This window comes from Musa acuminata, unplaced genomic scaffold, assembly GCF_036884655.1.
Source record: "Musa acuminata AAA Group cultivar baxijiao unplaced genomic scaffold, Cavendish_Baxijiao_AAA HiC_scaffold_1137, whole genome shotgun sequence".
In the NCBI taxonomy this organism is placed as follows: domain Eukaryota; kingdom Viridiplantae; phylum Streptophyta; class Magnoliopsida; order Zingiberales; family Musaceae; genus Musa; species Musa acuminata.
The window spans coordinates 512181-538284 of NW_027021349.1; the positions used below are offsets into that span (position 1 = coordinate 512181).

At 35.1% G+C, this 26104-nt stretch overlaps 2 protein-coding genes and 1 long non-coding RNA gene across 4 annotated transcripts; all 3 read right to left on the minus strand.

Annotated features, from left to right (window-relative positions):
* Positions 1 to 11355: 11355 nt before the first annotated feature.
* LOC135671045 (receptor-like protein EIX1) lies at positions 11356 to 14149 on the minus strand. 2 transcript variants are annotated; one of them, XM_065178925.1, is made up of 2 exons: positions 13818 to 13957; positions 11356 to 13741 (listed from the first exon to the last, which is right to left on the minus strand). In XM_065178925.1, exon 2 carries the CDS (start codon positions 13666 to 13668, stop codon positions 11359 to 11361), a length of 2310 nt encoding a protein of 769 aa, XP_065034997.1. In that variant the 5' UTR covers positions 13669 to 13741; positions 13818 to 13957; the 3' UTR covers positions 11356 to 11358. The 2 variants fall into 2 exon arrangements, with proteins under 2 accessions (XP_065034997.1, XP_065034996.1); XM_065178924.1 differs by having other exon boundaries at positions 11356 to 14149.
* A 4309-nt stretch (positions 14150 to 18458) lies between these two features.
* LOC103973044 (uncharacterized) lies at positions 18459 to 19953 on the minus strand. Its single transcript, XR_010512630.1, has 3 exons — positions 19813 to 19953; positions 19541 to 19733; positions 18459 to 19115 (listed from the first exon to the last, which is right to left on the minus strand). It is a non-coding gene; the product is annotated as an uncharacterized LOC103973044 (long non-coding RNA).
* A 734-nt stretch (positions 19954 to 20687) lies between these two features.
* On the minus strand, positions 20688 to 25813 carry LOC135671081 (receptor-like protein 11). Its single transcript, XM_065178996.1, has 5 exons — positions 25439 to 25813; positions 23044 to 25362; positions 22351 to 22696; positions 21223 to 21285; positions 20688 to 21143 (listed from the first exon to the last, which is right to left on the minus strand). The coding sequence occupies exons 1-2, from the start codon at positions 25618 to 25620 to the stop codon at positions 23886 to 23888; spliced, it is 1659 nt and encodes a 552-aa protein (XP_065035068.1). The 5' UTR covers positions 25621 to 25813; the 3' UTR covers positions 20688 to 21143; positions 21223 to 21285; positions 22351 to 22696; positions 23044 to 23885.
* Positions 25814 to 26104: the final 291 nt, after the last annotated feature.

Here is a 26104-nt window from a genome sequence, read left to right on the forward strand (position 1 = left end):
ATCAAAGAGTAATAGAAAAAATACTAAAATCTCTATATCCAAAGTTTGATTTTATTGCTATAGCGATTGAAGACTCAAAAGACTTAGAACAAATATCTTTAGAACAACTAATGGATTCTTTTTAAGTTTACGAACAAAGACTTACAAAAAGAGGAGAAGAAAAATATATAGAGAAAGCACTACAAACCAAGTTTACTCTTGAAAACAAAGGCAAATTCAAATCTCAATCTAAGGTTTTTATTACTCTTACTGATGATCATAGTGGCAAAACTTAGGCTTGCATGTTAAAGGAAAAGAAAAAAATTTAAGCAAATTCAAAGAATTTAATAATTTGGTTGAAAGTTAAAGTGGTTGTAAGATTAAATATTTAAAAATAAATAAGGATGATGAATATTCAAGAAATTTGAAAGTTTTTATAGAAATAATAAAATTTTATATCAATTCATCATGTTACAAGCCTCAATAAAATGATATCTTAGAATGAAAAAATAGAACTATACATATAATATAGTCCGATGCATGTTAAAGGAAAAAAGAATTCCTAAAAAAATTTCAAAACATGCATCCACAAGTCACTTATAACCTCCAGAGAGAAATTTCATGAGCTATGATTCATAATAACTCATATACCTACCAATGATCACTTTCCATTGTCTGTATGTTAAATATGTCCAGGATCATGTAATTAATTTAGAAAAGTTGTGTAGATAATTCTAAAACAGACTATAATAATGAGCGTAAAGAACATTGATGAACCTAAAACACACTTTACAAATACAAAGGTGAAAAAGTTAGCCAAAAATTAACTGACTTAATTTTAGGCAATCACACTTATATACAAGGTTTGTCAAGCTTTGGTAGAATGGTAGATAATAAATTATTATTTATCAACCCACTAGTTGTTTATAAGTTTGTATTACACATGGCCTAAAAATTGACTCATTTAATCTTGATCTATTTGATAAAGAACTTAGCTTTATCAAAAGTTTAATCTCAGGCAGAATTTAGACAAGACTAGAATTGAAAAAGATCAGCATAATTACACCCCAAATCAGAGTTGGGAAGGTTCATCATAATGAATGGTCTTATGGAATAGAAACTTCCCTTGAAGTAGTGTGTGGTATCAACCATAAGCTTACATCTGTTTTAGCTGTTCGCTCCAACTAAACCAAAAAAATATTTAGATAAAAATAGTTGTTTGGATGCTAACAACTATGACAGATACAGTAACCAAGCTAGAAATCTTTGTTTTACGAGTCTCACTTTTGTTACCCTCGATAAAAGAGAAAAAAAATCTTTTCAGCAATAAAAGAAGTTATTTATCTCTATGATATCAGAGAAGACATGCCCTGATATTATACAGATAAGAGTTCTATCTCACTTCTAACATTGCCTTTTTGCTGAAGAAGAAAAGGACATTATACAACAAAATTGTATGTTTATAAGCTATTACTTGCTTAAAACCACTTACATAATTTTGTTGTAGATTTTTTTCTCCTCAAGAAGAAGAATAAAAGCGATGATAGGAGCAGCAGTATTATCAGCGCAAGGATGACAGCAATCAGCACAATGGTGAATTTAGCAAGCTTCCTTCCTTTGCTGCCAATTTGACATGTACTATGACAGAGACATATATCCGGATTGTTGTCCACTCTTTGCAGAACATAAAGTTCATAAGATATTAGTATTAGGTAGAAGGAATTGTGGGAAGATTTGGGATGTTAGACTACAGCACAAACCTCAACTCAAGCAATCCTTTTGATTGTCCATCACACAAAGAAGCTGGAATAGGCCCATTGAGTCGGTTATTTGACAAAATTCTGCAAAAAGTTTGATCTTGCTCAACCATTAGCATATAATATGTGGAGAAAGAAGCCCTGAAGCATGCGCACGACAAAGTTGAAGTTTTCAACATTGAAAACGCATGCACCATGTGAAATGTGTAAGAGAGAAAAATATGTTCTTACAGCACATTGAGTGATGTCAATTCTTCTAAAGAGGGCGGTATTGGGCCTGTTAAATCATTGTTTGACAAGTCCCTGAGACAAAATACATGGATTACATTAGTTAATGATATGTTTTCATAAGAAATTTCATTAAAAAAAAAAGTAGTTACATGTTGATCTATATAACTTTGGTCCTTGGAAACCAGATTTCATGAGTAAAGCCATATTAGAAGCAAAACACAACAATAGTGTTTTGGTTTAGTTCAGTTGTTATAGGATAAGGTTAAAGAAAACCCGAAGCTAGTGCTTTGGTTTGTAAACTGGTCCATCTGCATTCCTAATTTTGGCAACTAACATGAAAACACAAAAGCCTTCTGTTTATGAAGTTAGAAAAAGGAGATTAGAAGTGAATAAAATACACATGTACAAGGGTAACAAGTCAATTTCATGCAACATCTACAAATTGTTCTCAAGTTGTCTGCATGATGTTGCTAGCCAGCAGCCTCTGACGATAAATTTAGAAACTTACAAATAGTAGTTAAGGGCCTTCAGATTAGCCAAAGCATTTGATACAGCACCATTCAACCCATGATAAGAGAGGTTTCTGCAAAAGAAAATAAAGTAGAAATCATTACATCAGAATCAGTGCTTTTTATTGATGTCTTTTAAAACAACCAAATCTTGGAGCTTACAATGAGGTGACGCTTGGGGTACCAGAGCTTGAGTAGGTGCAATTTACTCCACTCCAAATGAATTGCTGCGGAGCACAAGGATCACACTGCCATATCTTCATCTGATATAATTTCTTTATCCCCATCATAGCATCAACTGTTAATTTTACTGGTTAAGCCAATATCTGATATGCTATGCAGAGAGAAATTCTTATTTACTTCATGAAAGAGATAGCTTCGGTGAAGATCAACCATGGTCCACCATACTGAATTCAATCTATTGTGAAAAAAATCCAAGGTTGGCATGTAATCGGATGCATGCCATATAGATGATTATTGTACCCCCCTCGGAACAAATTTTAATATTCATTTCAAAATAGTAAATGGGCTCCATGAAGCATTTTGACACAACTCTGCTCGGAAAAAACGTTTCACATGCATGAGCACACCTACAGCCACACCTTATATGATTTGGTTTAGATGTTTGTATGATCTTACCATTGATATTAATATCCAAATTGTGCTTGACCTAGCTTACGAATAACTATCTTGAAATGATATTTACAGGCACACCAGAACCATTAGATACAACACTTGTTATACGGTAACCCAGCCATTTTATATATTGTCAGTCTCAGTCATTTGTATTGTTGTCAATGTAACTTTTGTTTATCATCTCATACACGTCAAATCACCACGAGAAGTAAAAGCGCAGAAGAATATAAATTATGATTTCTGATAATGCATGGTTCAAGTGCTTGGACTCAAAAAGAATAATTAACATTTTTTTCCGAAAAGTATGCATATCCTCTGAACATAAGATTGACAGTTATGCATAATACCTCAAACATTTCATTGCAATAATCAAGTCTTTGGGATTATTGAACACTCCAAGTTGACCAAATGGATCCCTAAGTTTGTTCCCGTAGACTAATTATTTTAACAAAGGTAGCAGAAAATGTGCTTCATTTTACCGATGCTAAAACAAAATAAAGGAAAGAAACAATGTATTCATCTTCAACTTAATATGTAAACTTCAAATCAGCAATCGGCTAAATAAGCAAACAACTTACTGTATATGTTCAGGTAAGACACCAGTGAAATGGATGATGCACGGTTTTATGCCAGTAACATACTACACTTTTTTCCTTCAGAAAATGGATTAACGGGGGGAAAAGCATGAATGGTCACATTGCATGTTAGTCTTCCAAAAGTGTTCAAGTAATTAATAAGAAAAACACAGTTCATCTTGAGGGGGGAAAAAAAAAAAGAACAAGCAGATGATACAAGTTATTGACCGGACTAGAGCAATGGATGTCCAAAGTAGTGGTGGGATAGCATACCATCGGCTGGATCTGTTGCCAAAACTGAAAGATTAATAGGAATGTAAACCTCAGCAGCATTGAGGATTGGGGGAAGGGTGGAACCGGCCACCCTTGTCAGATTAAAATAACCATTTAAGCCTGGGTACGCCAGCCGATGGACGAAATGGACATGAGTTGCCAGTAGATATGCAGGACTGATGTTATCACTATCGGGTTCCCCGTCTGCTCTCACCTGAAAAATTCTACTTCCATTCCCACTTAAATAGTCGAAATCAGCAAAGTGCAAATAGATATAGAATGTTGTTTGAACACTCGAATTGAGGCCATAGCCCAAGGAATATTGCAATGTAAAATTATCTGCAGCAACAGTTGCAGTCATATTTGACCCACTCGAATTGAGACCACGCCTGGGACCTCATAAGCATCACCACCAGTGGTCTCGATTCCCAAAGAACTGCTTGTAAAATTCCATGTTTCACAGTCAATATAACCATTGCAAGGACGCCATGTCCTGTCATATTTGTCTTCTGGATACCTGTACAGCATGAAATTTGTGAACAAATCTATATTATTAAGACAGATTTGATTTTGACAGACTCAACCACTTTTCAAAGGCATAATAAAGAGAGATTATGCTAGTCGTGTTCCTTAAGACTCCTCCTTCGCCACACACGACAATGTTAATCATTGTCCTCATCGAGTTTGCTGTCCTCTCCCAAATTGTGGTAATTATCTCCTGGTATCTCCTATTTCTGCTCACTTATTTGTGTCAGATATATGTGATTATTTCTGAAACGTTGGTCCGCATATCTTTTTGTTGCATTACTGGAGTCTATAGCAAATTAGTGGAATCAAATTATAACATTATGCTAAGTTCATTTAGCTTGTTCTTCGTGTCTAACTTGTAAAATTAAAGAATCATAATTACCGTATTGTTCATTGTAATTTCACTTCTATAGACATATTTCAAAACCAACTAATTGAGAACAATTAAACATCATTTGATATAACATATTGACATATCCTTCCAATGCATAACTCTTCACGTATCATTTCAAATATGTCCAACAATATAACATTCGAAAATATAATAATTAAATATTTTAATTGCGTTAAACAAATGTAATATTGAAAAGCTTATTTTCAAAAGCCAATTTAACATTTGCAAATCACATAACTTCATTATTAACAAATTTATATTATTAAATTTGAAAACAAGTTAGACGTTGCATCTAACATGATTTTGTTTTCTAGTCAGAGTTTCTTAATATTTGTTTTGACTAGAGAGAGAGGAGTGATTAGGAACCATATTTGTTTTCTACTCACATCTTGCTCTCTCTCTCTCTCTCTCTTTTAAAATCGATAGATATATATGATAATTCTCTTTGTATATCTTCTCCTATTAACATCAAATAATTTATATCTTACTCTCAAGAGGAATCAAAGAATTTTTCACATTTTGTTCTCTCTCTTAAAATCAAAAGTTATATAAAATATCTATAGAAGAAATAAACCTCTTCAAAATGGCTCCTAAGAAAATGACATTCCAACCCCTTTGATATTGTTCCAATTTAATGGTAAGATTAACCCAAGTCATCCCGTCTACTCTATATCAAGTTTTCCTAGTCAAAACATATATTAAGAGACTCTTAGTAGAAAACAAAATCATGTTAGATGCAACATTGACTCTGTCGCTCCAAGTTATCTCTACATTATGCCAAAATTATGAATTGGCCATTCAACGACTCCTCTCTCTCTCTCTCTCTCTCTACACGTATGTATATATATATGTATATATATTCTTTGTAGTTTATAGGCAGCATACATGTATGTATATATATATATATATATATATATATATATATATATATATATATATATATATATATATATATATATATATATATTCACATCTTGTTCTCTTTCTTAAAATTGATAAATATATATGACATTTATAAAAGAAACAAACCTCTTCAATGCTACTCCAATTTAGTAGTAAGATTAATCCAAGTCACCCGTCTACTTTATATTATATCAGATGCAAACGTTGATTCTAGTAAAAAACAAAGTATATCAGATGCAAACGTTGATTCTGTCACTCCAAATCGTCTCCACATTATGCCAAAGCCATGAATTGAACAATCGACTAATATATTTGGATTATTTAATTTTAGGTTGAAGTAGTAAGAATAGCCTGTTATATTATTAATCAATCTCTCTCAATAGCGATTAACCTAAAGATGCCTGTGAAGATGTGGATTGATAAGCCAATTGATTATTCTTCCTCATCAGGTCACATAGTATCTACATCTTTTGATAAGCCAATGGACTCATATCTTATTAGGCCAAGTACATATATATTATTTATTCCTAAAGTTTCAACATAGACTCAACTAACTTCATTTGTTGCTCTTACATATGCATGTTCAAGCAAGTTTGTTGCCCAACACAACCTTGATTTGTTTTACGACTATTGTTCTTTGTTAAATTAGAATTTGATTACCTAATATATGGATTGGATTCAAAGGCAACCAATGTCCATTTCCAAAAGAATTTTTATCTTAAATCTTTTTAAATCTACTAAGAGAAATTTAAGAACACCCAAATGTGTATCTCTCTCATCGACATCTTAGATTTATGGTATATGTATCAAAATAAATTCTAATTGATTAAAAATTATTATTTTTATTTAGATCTCTAATCTAAATTCTAGTTTACCGTAAGTCAAAGTCTTCTTGGCCAACGACGTGTAGAAAAAGAATCCATGGAATGCAGCTTAGGGATGTGAGGTTTCTCACCGCTCATCTTCGTCTGTCAAACAGTGCTTATCCCACTGATTGAGAACGATGCTATCGGTTTCCAAAATTCTATCTAATCATAAAGTTTAATTTATTATTCCAACCATATATATATATATTATATATATATATATATATATATATATATATATATATATATATATATATATATATATATATATGTATGTATGTGTGTGTGTGTGTGATTGATATATGGAAGTAGAGTATAATAATCTTTGACCTCTCACTATATAAAAAGGCCCGTAAGGTATATGTTTTGAGATCTGAACTCTCTTAGATCATTTATTCTTTAATATAGTTTAAGAATCAAAGAGTTTTTTTGGGTACACTATTAATATAATTTTATAGAGTTTGGTTCGAAGACATCTTCACCCGATACCGGATATGGATTAAGATCATGATTAGTTTGGACTGAGCATTCGATGTTGAATAATCAAAATCTAAATTAATAATATACATGCATTTACTTCTTAATCTAGTAAGTAATATTTTGCTGAGAGAAAATAAAAGAGGGGAGAAATTGGGAGAGAAGAGAAAGAGGAGCAGCAGCCTAAAGAATGGAAGAAAAGAGAAGAGAAATTGGAAATCTGTGGTCATCATCAATTGATGCAATTCAAATGGAGTCAGCATGAGAACGCAACCACCAGAGAGAGATCCATGGTGACAAGCATGTTCTTGCAATGGGTGCTGCTCGAGAACAAGAAAAAGCTATGCACATCGCAAGCAAAGTACTTGGCTGACCATTCACCAGAATCGGTGCTGCCAACCAACCTAAGCAGACTCGGCCGATGAAGTTTCTCATCGTTTCCCTGCAGCTCAACTCCTCGATGCCATCCGCAGATTTTTGCTTCAGCAGGCAGTATACATATACATGTACCTATAGAGAGAGAAAGAGATTGAAACATGACTTTAATTTTTTTTTGCTAGAGTCTCTTACTTCTAAATTGAAACAATATTGAAGAGGTTGAGATGTCATCGTCTAAACATTAAATTGGAGCCGTATTAAATATCATATAAATATCATACTACTAAAGGATTAAATTGGTGACAAGATGTCTCTTACTACTAAAGGATTTATTTTTTTTTATAAATATCATATATATATATATATATATATAGATTTTAAGAGGGAGAAAAAGATGTGAAGAATATATATATATATATATATATAGAGAGAGAGAGAGAGAGAGAGAGAGAGAGAGAGAGAGAGAGAGAAAGGAGTTTGGATGTTCAATTTCAATTGATGGCTTTGGCATAATGTAAAGAGGACTTGGAGTGATAAAGTCAACGTTTGTGTTTGACATACTTTATTTTCTATTAGAGTCTCTTAATATTTATTTACTAGAAAAGTCTAATATAGAATAGACGGATGACTTGGATCAGTCTTACTATTAAATTGGAGCAGCATTGAAGGGGTTGGGATGTCATCGTCTTACCACTAAATTATAGTCGTATTGAAAGGGTTTGTTTCTTTTATAAATATCTTATATATTTCTAGATTTTAAGAGAGATAACAAGATGTGAAGAATATATATATATATATATATATATATATATATATATATATATATATATATATATATATATATATATATATATATATATATATATATATATATATATATAAGAGGAGTCTTTGTTAATTGGATGTACAACTCATGACTTTGGCATAATATAGAGGCGACCGAGTCAACATTTGCATTTGATATGATTTAGTTTTTTGTTTAGAGTCTTTTAATATTTGTTTTGATTATGAAGATATGATATAGAGTGGATTGACGACTTGGGTTAGTCTTACCCTTAAATTGGAGCAGTATTAAAGGGGTTGGAATGTCATTATCTTAGGAGCCATATTAAAGAGTTGTTGTTAGTTGGATGTTAATTCATGGCCTTGGCATAATGTAGAGATGACTTAGAGTGATAGAGTCAACGTTGCATCTAACATAACTTTGTTTTCTACTCAGAGTCTCTTAATAGTTGTTTTGACTAGGAAGATTTGATATAGAGTGGACGGATGACTTGGGTTAATCTTATCATTAAATTAGAATAGTATTTAAGGGGTTAGAATATCATTATCTTAGAGTCATACTCAGAGTCTCTTAATATTTGTCTGACTAGGAAGACTTGATATAGAGTGGATGGATGACTTAGGTTAATCTTATCATTAAATTAGAATAGTATTAAAGGGGTTGGAATGTCATTATCTTAGAGTAAGAGGTTTATTTCTTCTACAGATATTCTACACATCTTTAGATTATAAGAGAGAGAATATTATATGAAAAATACTTTGATTCCTCTTGAGAAAAAGATATAAATTATTTGATATTAATAGGAGAAGATATACAAAGAGAATTACGCTTGAGTGGAGATGATCCAAATCTTTAATTGATCTCACATTATAAAAAAATTAATTTTCTCCGGATAGACGAAAGTTATCAAATTATTTTAAATAGAAAAAAATGATGATGTCAGGCTTATTAGAAAAAAATAAACTACCAAATAATAATTCTAAAATGTTATTATCCATAATCTTTTGGAATACCAGCAATAAAAACTTTTAGTCGACGCCTTTATATATCTAAACTATCATATAATAATTCTACAATGATTAAGAATGATGAGTATCGCTATATCATTATCTATAGTATTTCGAATCCTAGCGATAGAAACTTTTAACTCACGTCTTTGGATTTGTTGAAGCACATCAACTAATTCAAGAAAGAGAAACTAACAATGAACAGATACCTACAAAAACAATGTTAAAGAACTTCTATTTTATAACTACCTCAAATATTGCAGCGGCTCTTTTTTTTTAGTTCCATCACCTCCAATTACAAGACCTATTAAATCCAAAAATCCATGCATTTTACGCAATACAAAACGAAAACACCCATAATGTCCACATATAATAGTAGTGACATATTGAGCTCTCAAATACAAATAAGTTCACCAAAGATATCCCACTAATGAATTATTACATCACAAGTCTCAAGAGTTTGAACCATTAATGATTTAATTTATTGTCTCGATGCGTAACCAAATTCAATCTACTCGCAAGCATCTGAAAAATTTTAACAATAAGGATATGAGCAACCACAATTTAGTAAACACCAAAACTCATATACTAGCAAAACTAAGCATAAATGTATTTTAGAAAACTATACATAAATGTTAAACCCTCTTTTATTCTTAAATAAAGAGCAAACATGTTTTCCAAATCATCACTTTTAGCATAACAAGCACATAAGATAACATAATCTTTGAAGACATTTGTATAACAAAACATAAGTGGATATATTTCATTTTAATGCAAAGATTATCATTCACTGATTATGAATCACTATAAATATAACTAAGCTATCATCCCTTTGTATAACTAAGAATAACTAAGCTATAACCTTATTATATCTCGAATCAAAAACATATTCAACCTCCATGGTATAGGTAAGACATTTATCCCTATATCAAAAACATATTCAACTTATGAGCAATATATAACCCCAATTGGTAAGATCCAAACTAAAACCGACTAATTGAAAAATTAACCATCATTTAAAATAACATATTGACATATCCTTCCAATGCATAATTCCTTAAGTATCATTTGAAATATGTCCAACAATATAACATTCAAAAATATAATAATAAAATATTTTAAACAAATATAATATCGACAAGCTTATTTTCAAAGCCAATTTCACATTTACATATCACATTACTTCATTATTAACAAATATACATTATTAAATTTGAAAACATGTTATACAAAATCATTGGATACTTACCTAAATCGTAGACTCTTATAATTGATATAGTCATCAACACCCTTCTTCTTTTTTGTAAATTAGTCAAATAATATAAATAAATAATGATTTAGGTAAATTAGTCAAATAATCCAATAAATAATGATGATATTTTCTTTCTTATCATCATTTTTTTTCTCTAAGATCACAATATATTCAATGATTTTAGATTAATTAATCTATAGTCCTATTTACTCTATGATTGGTAGGAGATGAATAGGAATTCAAAATCATACATATATATATATAATCTTCCAAATTTTAAACTTATTCTCTTGATATAAAAACGACATCCTTATTAAATCTCACACCTCTTTTTTTTTTTTCCCTTTTCTTCCTCCGTGTCCAATCCACACACTAGTTAAATTATAATGTCTACTCTATCATTTCGAATACAACGTGTTTTTTCCTTTAAATTCAATATAAATATAACATATTTTTAAACTATATCTTCGTATGGAAGACTTGGTTGTATGTTATCTTCCTTTTCTAATATTTCTCTACTTTAAAACTATTAGCCAACTCTTGCATGATGTTATTATAATGAAAGCCTCAAATAGAAGAAGACCATAAGTAACCACATTACATAGAAATACCAGTCTTCAAACACCATAAATAAAGTAGTCCATCTTTTTTTATATCAACGACATAAATTCTTTTTTCATTAATCATAGCCAGCATCTACAAATCTAAAATACCATATAAATAAAAAGTAGAGTAACTACGTACCTTCTCTCCATCTACCATAAAGTCTTGGATCATCCAAAATTTTAGAATTAAAGTCTAAACAATCATCAAAAGATTAAATACCATTGTACCCAGAACCAATCATACATATCATCAATCATATGGAAATAAGCATGCCTCCATGCGTCTTTGAGGAAGAGAATACCACAAAAGGTCCAAAATCCCATCACATATCCTAGTACCATGCTGATATAGAACCATAGCCACTCGGGATTCTCCTTCTTGTACTCTTGCAAAATATTTTGAGTTGATTTATTGTTAAAACAACTTTTGGAAATTGGTGGTCCACATAAGTCAGCATTGCCCATATAGATGGATGGATCATTGAGTGTTTGGAGTTGATGACCAGATGGTATCATTCCCGAAAGATTATTATACGATAAATTCAAATAGCTCAAGAAATATAAAGCCGATAAACTCTCAGGAATGTTACCAGAAAGGTCATTTATCGATAGATCAAGGGATTCTAATGATATCATTCCTCCTATCTCCCAAGGGATTTTCCCTTGTAAATGATTTCTTGACAAATTCAAGTTCTTGAGTCCCGCAAGGTCTCCAACTCCTTTTGGTATCTCTCCGATTAGATGATTGTTTGAAAGATCCAAACTTTTCATAAGTTGCATGTTGCATTGTAAATAATGAAGATCTTGTCCCTTCGTAAAGACATCTAATTCATCAGAACAAAAATCAGAATATTGTGATGTAGATCTCATGGCACTTAAATTACTAAAGTTGTGAGGTATTGATCCAGAGAAATTGTTATTGGCAAGATCCATTATTTGAAGCTGTTCAAATCTAGCAAGTTGCCAAGGAATAACTCCAGAAAACATATTTGAACGTAGACGAAGTACTTTCAGTTGTTGTAGATTTTCTCCCATCCATAGCGTTATACTTCCGACAAGATTATTTTGAGCCAGATCAAGAAACCATAAATTTGTACAATATTTCAATGACAAAGGAACCTCACCCGAAAAACTATTATTTTTTAGTTGCAATAGCTGAAGCTCACTTAAAAATCCGATCGTGTGTGGAATTTCACCCGAGAAGTGATTGTTGCCCAAATTCAAGAGAGAAAGATTTTGTAATGATTTTCCCAGACAATAAGGGATCTCACCAAGTAATTTGTTGTTCGAAAGGTCAAGGTATTCGAGACCACCTGTCCATTGGCAGATTGATGAAGATAAGCCACCATCAAGCATGTTATTTGAGAGTCCCACTGATCTAACATGAGGCCATATCGGCAATTGCTCTGTAAAGGAATTATTGGAGAGGAATAGAGTCTCAAGTGTAGATGGTAGCATCGTTGGCAATCGACCTTCTAATCTGTTGGAGTCCAAATATAATCTTTTCAACTTGGTGAAGTTCAAAGAAGATGGCAGCTTGCCTCCTATTTGGTTGTTGGAAAGGAATAAATCTGTGATGGTAGAAGATGAAATATTCCAAAACCAAGCGGGCATTGTCCCTGCAATTTTACAGTCTGCCAAATATAATTCTTCCATCTGTGTTTGAAACTGCAACCATTCCGGAAATTGAGGTCCCAACTGACAATTGGTTAAATATACTAATCTGAGTTGGAAAGGGGGGATCCAACTCTGTCCAATTGATATGGTGATGGAGTTGTCATACAAGTCTAATACTTGCAATCTGGTAAGATTCTCCAATTGAACTTCTGAAATGACACCTCCCAGAGAATTTTCACCGAGATACAATTCAGTGAGATTAGACAACTTACCAACGGAGGAGGAAGGCATGGAACCGTTGAATAAATTGTTTCGGAGAACCAAAATGATGAGATTCGTCATTTGCTCCAGCCAACCGCTCAAATTTCCTGTCAATTGGTTGTCCGACATATATAATTCTTTCAGTCTACGGAGATCAACCATGGATCTCGGTACGATACCCTCGAGTTGATTGCCTCCTAGATCAAGAAAAGTAAGAGAGCCCAAGTCTCCAATTGTATCGGGAATAACGCCATAGAACCCAGAGTGATGGAGATCAAGTTGGGTAAGACTAGTAATATTCCCCAACCATTTGGGTAAGGTGGAGTCGAAATTATTAAAGGAGAGATCAAGGACGGTAAGAGAGGAGGTGAAGTTGACGTGGACAACAGAAGCTGGGATGGTATCGAGACCAGCGGAAGACATACTTAACACTTGGAGGGATGGCAGCATGTTCACGGATGAGAACCAATCTGGGGCACCGGTTAGGTTCAACCAGCTCAAGTCCAGGTTCTTCAGGGAGGTAAGATGGGAGAGCCAGTGGAGGTTGTCAACATGGGATGTAAAATCTAAAGCAGCACGTAGATCAAGAACGTAGAGGCTCGACAGGTTCCCCAGCCGAGCAGGTATTCCTCCCATGAAATATGTAGAAGATAGATTGAGGTATCTCAGTTTCTTGAAGGAGCCGATGAATTCCGGTATGCGGATTCTCCTGAAATCATTGACGCTAAGATCCAAGTGCTTCAAATGAGATAAAGCAAGCAATGACGAGTTCATCATCCTCTCACCGCGTAATGCCCGTTCAAACGTATTCCGGAGGTCCAGCATGACGACGTGGCCAGTGGTGGTGTCGCAGGTCACTCCCTTCCATGTGCAACAGTGGTGGCCCGTCCAAGAAGATAGCCGGTTATAGGTGTCGTGGATGCCGGCTTTGAAGTCCAACAGTGCCTCCCTCTCCATGCTGAAACACCCACTTGTCACCGTGGCCCGGTGGAGGAGGAGGGCCAAGAGGCACAACGAAAATGACGAAAAGAAGCGTAAAGGGAAACCCATGGCGCGCAGTTTGATGTCCCTCCCTACCTACTCCTAGTCGCCACAATTAGAAGAGCAGGACGAAGGTGGAGGTGCATGCTACGCTGTGCCGAATCACAAATTTATAAGCCAACTGATGCACACAATTTCTTCCATTCCATGGTCAAATTTCCATGATGCATGGGATTAATTGTACCGACCCGCTCTCCAAAGAAGACTTTGACTTATCAGCCCAATCGAAGTTTCGTGGCCATGCGGAGAGCACACAAGTCACCTTCGCCATCGGAGAGTTCATATGTGACGAAAGAGGTAATAGTTCAGATGGATGGAACCCGTGGTTATTATGCAGAGAGCTCATGCGGATCATGAACGTGAAGCCAAGTATGCATAGAATAGATCGAGACTACACCACTTTTGACTCAGAAACAGTTGACTGACTGAAATAACAAGAGTGCAAAATAGTAAGTATTTCTTTTTTGATTTCTTAATTAGAATTAAATTGCCTCGGTACCTAAGTTACTGAGAGAACAATACATACACCGAAAGAAATCCTAAGTATTAAGTGTTTCTTACCTACGCATCTCAAGGTTTTGATAGAAGAAGGTGTGAAAGAAAAACACTTCCATTTCTAAATAGAAAATATTTTTTGAAGGTCCATGCGAGATGATATATTTGGATTGACTCATGAGATAGATAGTCTTATTTTTTGAAGGTCCATGCGAGATGATATATTTGGATTGACTCATGAGATAGATAGTCTTATTTCTTACACATCAATATCAATCTCATGCGAGATTGATATTGATTGTGTAATAATCATAGTGGTCAGGAGATAGGAAGATGGTGTGTTTTCACAATATCGTTGTGAATCAAGATCTTGCCGATCACACGAAGGACAACATCAATACCATCAAAATAATAATAATAATAATAATGATTCTCGACACTAATTCAATCCCAAAATTTAAGCTTTTAGATTAAGTACCAAGCTTAGTATATATATAATTTACACATATTAATATTTTTTAATAAATATATTTTCTACTAATGCTATAGGGCTTATGGAATAAAGCTACTCGATGAGAAAGGTTCCGCTTTCGTCGAAGCTTTCACGCTCGTTGAGATTCGTGATGCCATCTTTACCTACGGGATTTGATGATTACATTGTCTTGACCTGACGACTTGTGAAGATGAAGTCTGCCATCGACGGCTAAAGCCATTTCGTGGACCCGCGCTTGACCCCTATTCTAAACCCGTCGGTCGCCGAAGCAGGTGGAGACAGCAGTGGGGAATAATAAGAGCGAGTGAGGGTTGACTTGACTTCAGTGTCGGGGCTCGGTGGATGACTTGCCTACTCTCGTGGTTCCCATTTTCTTCTTTCGGTAAAGTAGGAAAGCAGCCACCTTTGGTCAAGTCAAGTCAAAAAGGTCGAATCTTGTCCACGTCTTTGCACGGGTAAAAAGCTCCGTGCTTATCTCCTGCCTTACCGAATTCTTTAGTGGAACTTTCTCGTTCCCGTGATTTGGCAGCCTCCATCGTCTTCTTCTTTTGGTGCTGCGAACGCGGAAATAAAACCACGATGATCAGTTCTTTCTTTACTCCATTAGCATTAAAAAAAAACACTATTGACTTATCTGATTGATGCCACGAGATGACAAGATCCATCTATACATGATCTCCTACCTTGTCTGGTGATAATTATTATTATTTAAATATTCGAATGATTCTTTATAAAATTTTATAAAAAGCTGTTAATGTCATTCCTCAACGTATACATCTAGAGTAGTGGATATGAGGATTTCCTTAATTATCATTTAAAGAGCTTGTACGTCAATACTCCGTAAAAATTTATCAATCTCGACCCAAATCCCAATGGCTTCATGTGAATCTCATGACTAATTCGACTACTAGCCAATCTAATTGGATTGTGGACTTTAACGCCTCTCATCACATCACATTTGATCTTCAGAACTTATCTATCCACAATAATTATGGAGGAAATAAAAATATCATCATCGGTGATGGTAAAAGAATTCTCATTACTCATATTGGTTCCACAATATTTAATTCACTTACCATAACTTTTACACTCGATGATGTTTCGTGTGCACCTCATATTAAATAAAATCTTATTTTTATTTCTCAATTCCGTAAATAAAATAATACCTCAATTAAATTCTTTCTTGACTCTTTTCTTATTAAGGATTTGAGCATGGGGGCATCCTCAGTCCAAGGCCGGTCAGAACAAAGACAACATTTATGAGTGGTCGTCGACTTCGCAAATAACCTAGCCCACTGTTCACTCTTCAGGTGCTGCTTCGATTGATGTGTGGCATCAACATTTTAGTCACCACCCGTTCTTTATCCAGCAAAGATTACTTTCTCATTACTCTCTTACTACCTTTAATATCAATAGCATTATAATTCATTATAATGCTTGTCATAGCAATAAAAGTCATATACTACCTTTTGGAACATCCTTTGTATCTTGCTTTAAACCGTTTGAAATTATTTATACCGATGTTTGAGGCCCTGCCCCAACCCCTTCTTTTGACAAGTTCATATTTTATGTCATTTTTGTAGACTGTTTCACTAATTACACATGGTTATATCCTCTCCATCATAAATATGAAGTTTCAACAATCTTTACTAACTTTAGAAAGTCAATCAAAAATTTCTTTCAGTCTTCCATAATAACAATTTACTTTGATGGCGGAGACGAATATCAAGCCCTCACATTTTGCCTCATAGCTTGTGTTATATACCTCCTCAGACTCCTCAATTAGTTGGTTCTGTCGAATGCAAGCATCAGCATATAGTTGAAATTGGTCTCACACTTCTACATCGACATCTATGCCACCAACTTTTTAGTCAGTAGTCTTTCAAACTGGTCTCACACTTCTATATCAGACATCTCATTAATCATATGCTCACTTCAGTCCTCCAAGACCAATCATCATTTGAAAAATTATTCCGTAAGCTTCCAAGCCTTCAGAAACTCAAAATATTTGGTTGTTTATGTTATCCATGACTATGTCCTTACGCCTCACATAAGCTAACACCATGATCTAAGTCCTGTATTTTTACAGGATACCATTTTGAACATAACACTTTCCGATGCTACAAACCTCTAACTCAAAAAATCTTTATATCATGTCACGTTATTTTTGTGAACAAATTGTAATAACATAGTTGAACAAGTATAATCAACCCAAGCTAAAGTGAATAAGTTGAAAGCTACTGATGCCAGGTATTTGTGAAAAGCTACTGATGCCAGGTATTGATAAATATAGGAGAGAGAAAGTGTTTAAGGAAGGAGACCTATGTGAAAAGAGAAGCAATTGATTATAAGGTATTTGTGAAAAGAGAGATTTTCTATAAGTATTTATAATAAATTTAAATCGAAGAAGTATGGTCCTATAAGGTCTTAAAGAAAATTAATAATAAGACCTACGTGATTGATTTATGGGATGATCGGGGGATCTTAAAGACCTTCAATGTTACGTATTTATATGATTATATTCCATGCAAACATAATTTCAAGGTAAATTTTTTCTCAAGTGGAGGGGATTAATCCGGAACGAGTAGAAAAAGATTATTTTTTCATATTTACTTATAAAATCAGTTTGTGAAAATATTTTTTAATAATATTTTGTTAATTTTATTTTTGTACTGTGTCAGAATTATTGGCCATGGATGGGGACTCATCACCAGCATTGTACTGATGTTTACATCCGAAGACTCCATGCAGCACCACTGTCACCGCCACAGTCGCATAGTAATATGCTGTCAGATCGAACTATTAAGGATCCTTCTCTCTCGTCTTCTCCGACCTTTTTTTTCTTCTCATGCTTTACTTTCTTCTACAAACAACGGTGATTGATTGTGGTATCAGCTGAAGTCTAAAGTTGTAATGGCAACTCATTCGGTGGAGTCATCAGACAGTCACCGATCCTTCCGCTTAGTATTTTTCAGGCCTTGAATTCCTTGCTCCGACTTAATTCTCTCACCCCTTTTTATCATCTACCGACTTCTGAAATCATTTTCCTAATAGATACGGATCATCACACTCAATCTCTTGATTTGAGAAAGGCCATTGTCCACAGCACAAAGAAGTGAGCAGAAAGGGAAGTCAGGCAACAGACAGATGCGAGGGGAAACAAAAAAGTCAAACTCGGTGAATTGACCTGCTCGGTGATTAGTGTTAAGATATCATAAAGATATCCATGTCTTATATAAATCAAATTGATTATTGATCCTTTAACAAATCGTTCAAACAATATAATATAATATATAAATCCGATCTGTCGGGTCATCAAACACAAAGAGTTTTTATAGTTATAGATATAACTATAAATTTCAGAGGAATCTTATAGATTTCAGAGGAATCTCAAAACTCACCCAAATCCAATCCATCTTACTTGATTTCTTTAAGAGCCACATGTACGCTAACATGCATCTAAGCCATACAAAGTATCGGCGTTTGTACACCATTTGGTTTGCTGTTACAAGAGAAAGAATCACCTGTTGCTTGCTTGCAAGTAAGTCCACAGGCAGTACTCATACATGGATGAATGATTTCTCATAGGAGACTTTGGAGCCTACCCAGCTCTCATCAAACATTATGATCCAAACACAATTTGTTCTCACACAATTTTACATTTACAAATTTGACAAACGGAAACTCTAAACTGAGAGACAAGCAAACATAGCTTATGCGTTTGGGTCACTTCCATCGTTGTTCTCTGGTTGCAAGTTCTCCTTCAATCGCATCACCACTTCGGTCATGGTTGGCCTCTGATGAGCAGAGATATCAACACATCTCATTGCTAAATCAATGACCTTTAGGACAGAGCAGTTGTCGTATTGCCCTCCGAGTTTTGGATCAGCCACCTTAGTGATGTCGGCTTCAGCTAGCCTCGATAGTACCCATTGGACTAAGTGACCTTTTTGGTTGATCCAACACGGCTGATTGACCAGTAACCAGTTCCAGAAGAACAACTCCGAAGCTGTATACATCACTTTTTTCAGTCAGCTGGAAAGTAGCAGAGTACCTGAAAAAAGAAATGTATCAATGTAGTACTTGGTAACTACTATGATACTTTTGGAGAAGAAAACTAAGAAGATTGAATATTGTTTTGACTTCACTCATACATTAATTTAACATTATTCCTATTTTGTAGATGTAAAAGGGGCAAAAAAACCATCCCAGAAAGGTGCAACAATTGTTCGTGATTCTCCTCTTGGAAAGTTAGCTAAGAAAGAAATCTGCATCACATTTGGAAAAAGAACATTTTTTTGTGTTTCTTCTCATTGTGATTCTCCATCATTCTCTTTTTCATTTAGTTGCCAAAGTAATTCTTAAGTTCTCTATAAAACAAATTAAACCGACTTGTCAGTAGAGGGGCAATCAAGGAAATCCTGAGCAATTCACACTGCAAATATTATCTGGCAAACTTCTGTGAAGTAGAAAACATACTCGGGATCTATGTATCCTGGAGTGCCAGCCACAACATCAGTAGATACGTGAGTCTGGGCATCGGTCAGGAAAGGCTTTGACAGCCCAAAATCTGCTACCTTTGCCTCAAAGTCATGTGTTAAGAGGATATTGTTAGTCTTCACATCTCTATGGATTATAGGTGGCACACATCCCTTGTGTAGATACTCCAGACCTGTTCAGAAATTGTTCAGTGGAACAGAAAGTGAGAAATTGAAAAGATATATAAAAAGCGATACCAATTGTAAGATCACCTTGTGCGGCTTCCACTGCTATCTGAATTCGTTCTCTCCAACTCAATGTTTGGCTATTTCCAGTTTTATCTGTAAAATGAACTCCATAAATTCAGCATAATGTAAAATTAACTCAAGAATATTATGTTGCACAGTTCTGTAAGGACCGGATGAATTTGACAATGCAATAAAGATTCTGAATATGTCTCAGATACAGTTAAGAACATTTTATCTATAGAAAAGAAGGTGCAGTTAAGAATCTAAAATGTTTATAAAAAATGAAAAATTGTACTGGATAAGTCAGTTACACTAAGCTGAGCCTGATGTACTAACTAGCATATTAACTTTGTTTGGTCTAAATCAGCCCACCTTTCGATATGGGACTAATCAGGGGTGTTACAATCACCTGCTCACTTTCGATGTGGGACTAATCAGGGGTGTTACAATTAGGTAACCCTTTCCTACTCGAGCCCCCTCACCATGCCCAAATGCTAGGTCGGCTCTTATACCAAATATCATGACCCGAGCCTGATGGGCTAACTAGCCTATCAACTACTATAAAATTGGTGTGCACTTTCTTTATGCTCTTCATTACTATTGTTTTCTGTTTTAATTGATTATCACTTTTTTTTAAAATCGACATCGTTTTTTCAAAAGCACAAATTCAGCCTTCTTTTAGTGTCGATTCGATCCTAATAGATCGTATCCATCGGACTAAGTGAAGCAAAGTACTTGAAAAAAGAAATGCATCAATGTAGTACTTGGTAACCACTATGATACTTTTGGAGAAGAAAACTAAGAAGATTGAATATTGTTTTGACTTCGCTCATACATTAATTTAACATTATTCCTATTTTGTAGATGTAAAAGGGGCAAAAATAACCATCCCAGAAAGGTGCAACAATTGTTCGTGATTCTCCTCTTGGAAAGTTAGCTAAGAAAGAAATCTGCATCACATTTGGAAAAAGAACATTTATTTGTGTTTCTTCTCATTGTGATTCTCCATCATTCTCTTTTTCATTTAGTTGCCAAAGTAATTCTTAAGTTCTCTATAAAACAAATTAAACCGACTTGTCAGTAGAGGGGCAATCAAGGAAATCCTGAGCAATTCACACTGCAAATATTATCTGGCAAACTTCTGTGAAGTAGAAAACATACTCGGGATCTATGTATCCTGGAGTGCCAGCCACAACATCAGTAGATACGTGAGTCTGGGCATCGGTCAGGAAAGACTTTTGACAGCCCAAAATCTGCTACCTTTGCCTCAAAGTCATGTGTTAAGAGGATATTGTTAGTCTTCACATCTCTATGGATTATAGGTGGCACACATCCCTTGTGTAGATACTCCAGACCTGTTCAGAAATTGTTCAGTGGAACAGAAAGTGAGAAATTGAAAAGATATATAAAAAGCGATACCAATTGTAAGATCACCTTGTGCGGCTTCCACTGCTATCCGAATTCGTTCTCTCCAACTCAATGTTTGACTATTTTTATCTGTAAAATTAACTCCATAAGTTCAGTATAACATAAAATTAACTCAAGAATATTATGTTGCACAGTTCTGTGAGGACAAGATGAAGCTGACAATGCACTAAAGATTCTGAATATATCTCGGATACAGTCAAGAACATTTTATCTATAGAAAAAAAAGGTGCAGTTAAGAATCTAAAATGTTTATAAAAAATAGACAAATTTCATGAGCTATGATTCATAATAACTCATATACCTACCAATGATCACTTTCATGTTAAATATGTCCAGGATCATGTAATTAATTTAGAAAAGTTGTGTAGATAATTCTAAAACAGACTCTATAATAATGAGCGTAAAGAACATTGATGAACCTAAAACACACTTTACAAATACAAAGGTGAAAAAGTTAGCCAAAAATTAACTGACTTAATTTTAGGCAATCACACTTATATACAAGGTTTGTCAAGCTTTGGTAGAATGGTAGATAATAAATTATTATTTATCAACCCACTGGTTGTTTATAAGTTTGTATTACACATGGCCTAAAAATTGACTCATTTAATCTTGATCTATTTGATAAAGAACTTAGCTTTATCAAAAGTTTAATCTCAGGCAGAATTTAGACAAGACTAGAATTGAAAAAGATCAGCATAATTACACCCCAAATCAGAGTTGGGAAGGTTCATCATAATGAATGGTCTTATGGAATAGAAACTTCCCTTGAAGTAGTGTGTGGTATCAACCGTAAGCTTACATCTGTTTTAGCTGTTCGCTCCAACTAAACCATAAAAATATTTAGATAAAGATGTTGTTTGGATGCTAACATCTACGGAAGATACAGTAACCAAGCTAGAAATCCTTGCTTTACGAGTCTCACTTTTGTTACCGTAGATAAAAGAGAAAAAAAAATCTTTTCAGCAATAAAAGAAGTTACTTTTCTCTATGATATCAGAGAAGACATGTCCTGATATTATACAGATAAGAGTTCTATCTCACTTCTAACATTGCCTTTTTGCTGAAGAAGAAAAGGACATTATACAACAAAATTGTATGTTTATAAGCTATTACTTGCTTAAAACCACTTACATAATTTTGTTGTATATTTTCTTCTCCTCAAGAAGAATAAAAGCAATGATAGGAGCAGCAGTATAATCAGCACTGGGACGACAGAGATCAGCACAATGGTGACTGTAGCAAGCTTCCTTCCTTCGCTGCCAATTTGACATGTACTATGACAGAGACATATATCCGGATTGTTGTCCACTCTTTGCAGAACATAAAGTTCATAAGATATTAGTATTAGGTAGAAGGAATTGTGGGAAGATTTGGGATGTTAGACTACAGCACAAACCTCAACTCAAGCAATCCTTTTGATTGTCCATCACACAAAGAAGCTGGAATAGGCCCATTGAGTCGGTTTTTTGACAAAATTCTGCAAAAAGTTTGATATTGCTCAACCATTAGCATATAATATGTGGAGAGAGAAGTCCTGAAGCATGCGCACGACAAAATTGAAGTTTTCGATATTGAAAATGCATGCACCAGGTGAATTGTGTAAGAGAGAAAAATCTGTTCTTGCACGATGTTATAATTATGCAAACATCAAATAGAAGAAGAAGACTGTAAACAACCACATTACATAGAAATTGATCTCAAACTCCATAAATATAGCAGCCCATCCTTTCTTAGATCAACAATACAAATTCTTTTTTCATCGATCACAACCAACATCTAGGAATCCAAAATATCATATAAATAAAAAGTAGAGTGATGACATACCTTCTCCTCATCTACCGGAAAGCCTAGGATCATCCACGCTAGAAATTTTAGGATTAACGTCTCAACAATCGTGGAAGAATTAATTTCCATTGCACCCAAACCCAATCATACACATCATCAATGAAATGGAAATAAGCATGCCTCCATGCGTCTTTGAGGAAGAGAATACCACAAAATATCCAAAATCCCATCACAAATCCTAGTACCATGCTAATATAGAACCATAGCCAATCGGAAATCTCCTTCTCGTGCTCTTGTATATCAATTTGAGTTGTTTTATTATCAAAACAACTTTTGGAAGTGGGTGGTCCACATAAGTCGGCATTACCCATGTAAATGGATGGATCATTGAGTGTTTGAAGTTGACGACCAGATGGTATCATTCCCGAAAGATTATTATATGACAAATTCAAATAGCTCAAGAAATATAAAGCCGATAAGCTCTCAGGAATACTACCATAAAGATCATTTATCGATAGATCAAGGGATTCTAATGATTTCATTCCTCCTATCTCCCAAGGGATTTTTCCTTGTAAATAATTTCTTGACAAATTTAAGTTCTTGAGTCCTGCAAGATCTCCAATTCCTTTCGGGATCTCTCCGATTAGACTATTATTTGAAAGATCCAAACTTTTCATAAGTTGCATGCTGCATTTTAAATAATGAAGATCTTGTCCCTTCGTAAAGATATCTAATTCATTAGAACAAAATTCATAATGTTGTGATGTTGATCTCATAATATTTAAATTACCAATGTTGTGAGGTATTGAACCAGAGAAGTTGTTATTCGCAAGATCCAATATTTGAAGCCGTTCAAATCGAGCAAGTTGCCAAGGAATAACTCATGAAAACATATTTGAACGTAAACGAAGCACTACCAGTTGTTGTAGATTTTCTCCCATCCATAGCGTTATGCTTCCGACAAGATTATTCTGAGTTAGATCAAGACACCATAAATTTGTACAATTTTTCAATGACAAAGGAACCTCACCCGAAAAACTGTTATTTTGCAGTTGCAATAGCAAAAGCTCACTTAAAAAACCGATCGTGTGTGGAATTTCACCCGAGAAGTGATTGTTGGCCAAATTCAAGAAATGAGGATTTTGTAATGACTCCCCTAGACAATAAGGGATCTCACCAAGTAATTTGTTGTTCGAAAGGTCAAGGTATTCGAGATATGTCCATTGGCAGATTGATGAAGATAAGCCACCGTCGAGCATGTTATCTGAGATTGACACAAATCTAACATGGGGCCATATCGGCAATTGCCCTGTAAAGGAATTATTGGAGAGGTATAGAGTTTCAAGTGTAGACGGTAGCATCGTTGGCAATGGACCTTCAAATCTGTTGGAATACAAAAATAATATTACCAACTTGGTGAACTTTAAAGAAGATGGCAGCTTGCCTCCTATTTGGTTGTTGGAAAGGTCTAAATATGTGATGGTAGAAGATGAAATATTCCAAAACCAAGCTGGCATTGTCCCTGCAATTTTACAGTCTGCCAAATATAATTCTTCGATCTGTGTTTGAAACTGCAACCATTCTGGAAATTGAGGTCCCAACTGACATTTAGTTAAATCTACTAATCTGAGTTGGAAAGGGGGGACCCAACTCTGGCCAATTGATATGGTGATGGAGGTACCATACAAGTCTAATACTTGTAATCTTGTAAGATTCTCAAAATGAACTTCTGAAATGATACCTCTCAGAGAATTTCCACCGAGATACAATTCAGTGAGATTAGATAGCTTACCAACGGAAGAAGGCATGGAACAGTTGAATAAATTAGATCGGAGATCCAAAATGATGAGATTCGTCATTTGCTCCAACCAACCGCTCAAATTTCCTGTCAATTGGTTGCCCGTCATATATAATTCTTTCAGTCCGCCCAAGTCTCCAATTGCATCGGGAATAACGCCATAGAACCCAGAATAATGGAGATCAAGGACGGTAAGAGAGGAGGTGAAGTTGACGTGGACAACAGAAACCGGGATGCTATTGAGACCACCGTAAGACATGTTTAACACCTGGAGGGACGGCAGCATGTTCACCGCCGAGAACCAATCTGGGACATCGATTAGGTTCAACCCGCTCAAGTTCAGGTGCTTCAAGGACGTGAGATGGGAGAGCCAGTCGAGGTTGTCGACGGGATATCCGTTGCCATAATCATCGACGTATAAAGCATCGCTTAGATCAAGAACGTAGAGGCTCGAAAGGTTCCCCACGCGAGCAGGTATTCCTCCCATGAATTGTGTAGAAGATAGATTGAGGTATCTCAGTTTCTTGAAGGAGCCGATGAATTCCGGTATGCGGATCCCGCTGAAATTATTGAAGCTAAGATCCAAGTGCTTCAGATGAGATAAAGCAAGTAATGACGAGTTCATCATCCCCTCACCGCGTAATTGCCCAATCATCTGTAGTATTTGTGTTTCGGAGGTCCAGCATGACGACGTGGCCAGTGGTGGTGTCGCAGGCCACTCCCTTCCATGTGCAACAGTGGTGGCCTGTCCAAGAAGATAGCCGGTTGCGGGTGTCTCCGACACCAGCTTTGAACTCCAGCAGCGCCTCCCTCTCCATGCTAAAACACCCTCGTGCCACCTCTGCCCCGTGGAGAAGGAGGATGCCCAACAGGCTCTACAACAATGACGAGAAGAATGATGAGAAGAACAGGGCGAAGGTGCATGCTACGCTATTCCAAATCACAAATTTGTAAGCCAACCGATGCACACAATTAATTGTACCGACCCGTTCTCTAAAGAAGACTTCATATGTGACGAAAGAGGTAAGACTTCGACTTGTCAGCCCATTCCAAGTTTCGTGGCGATGCGGAGAGCACCTTCACCATCGGAGACTTCATATGTGACGAAAGGGGTAAGAGTTCGGATGGACGGAACCAGTGGTTATGATGCAGAGCATCATGTGGATCATGAACGTGAAGCCAAGTATGCATAGAATCGATCGAGACTACACCACCTCGACTCAGAAACAGTTGACTGACCGAAATAACTTGGGTGCAAAATAGTAAATATGTGTGGTTGGAATAATAAATTAAACTTTATGA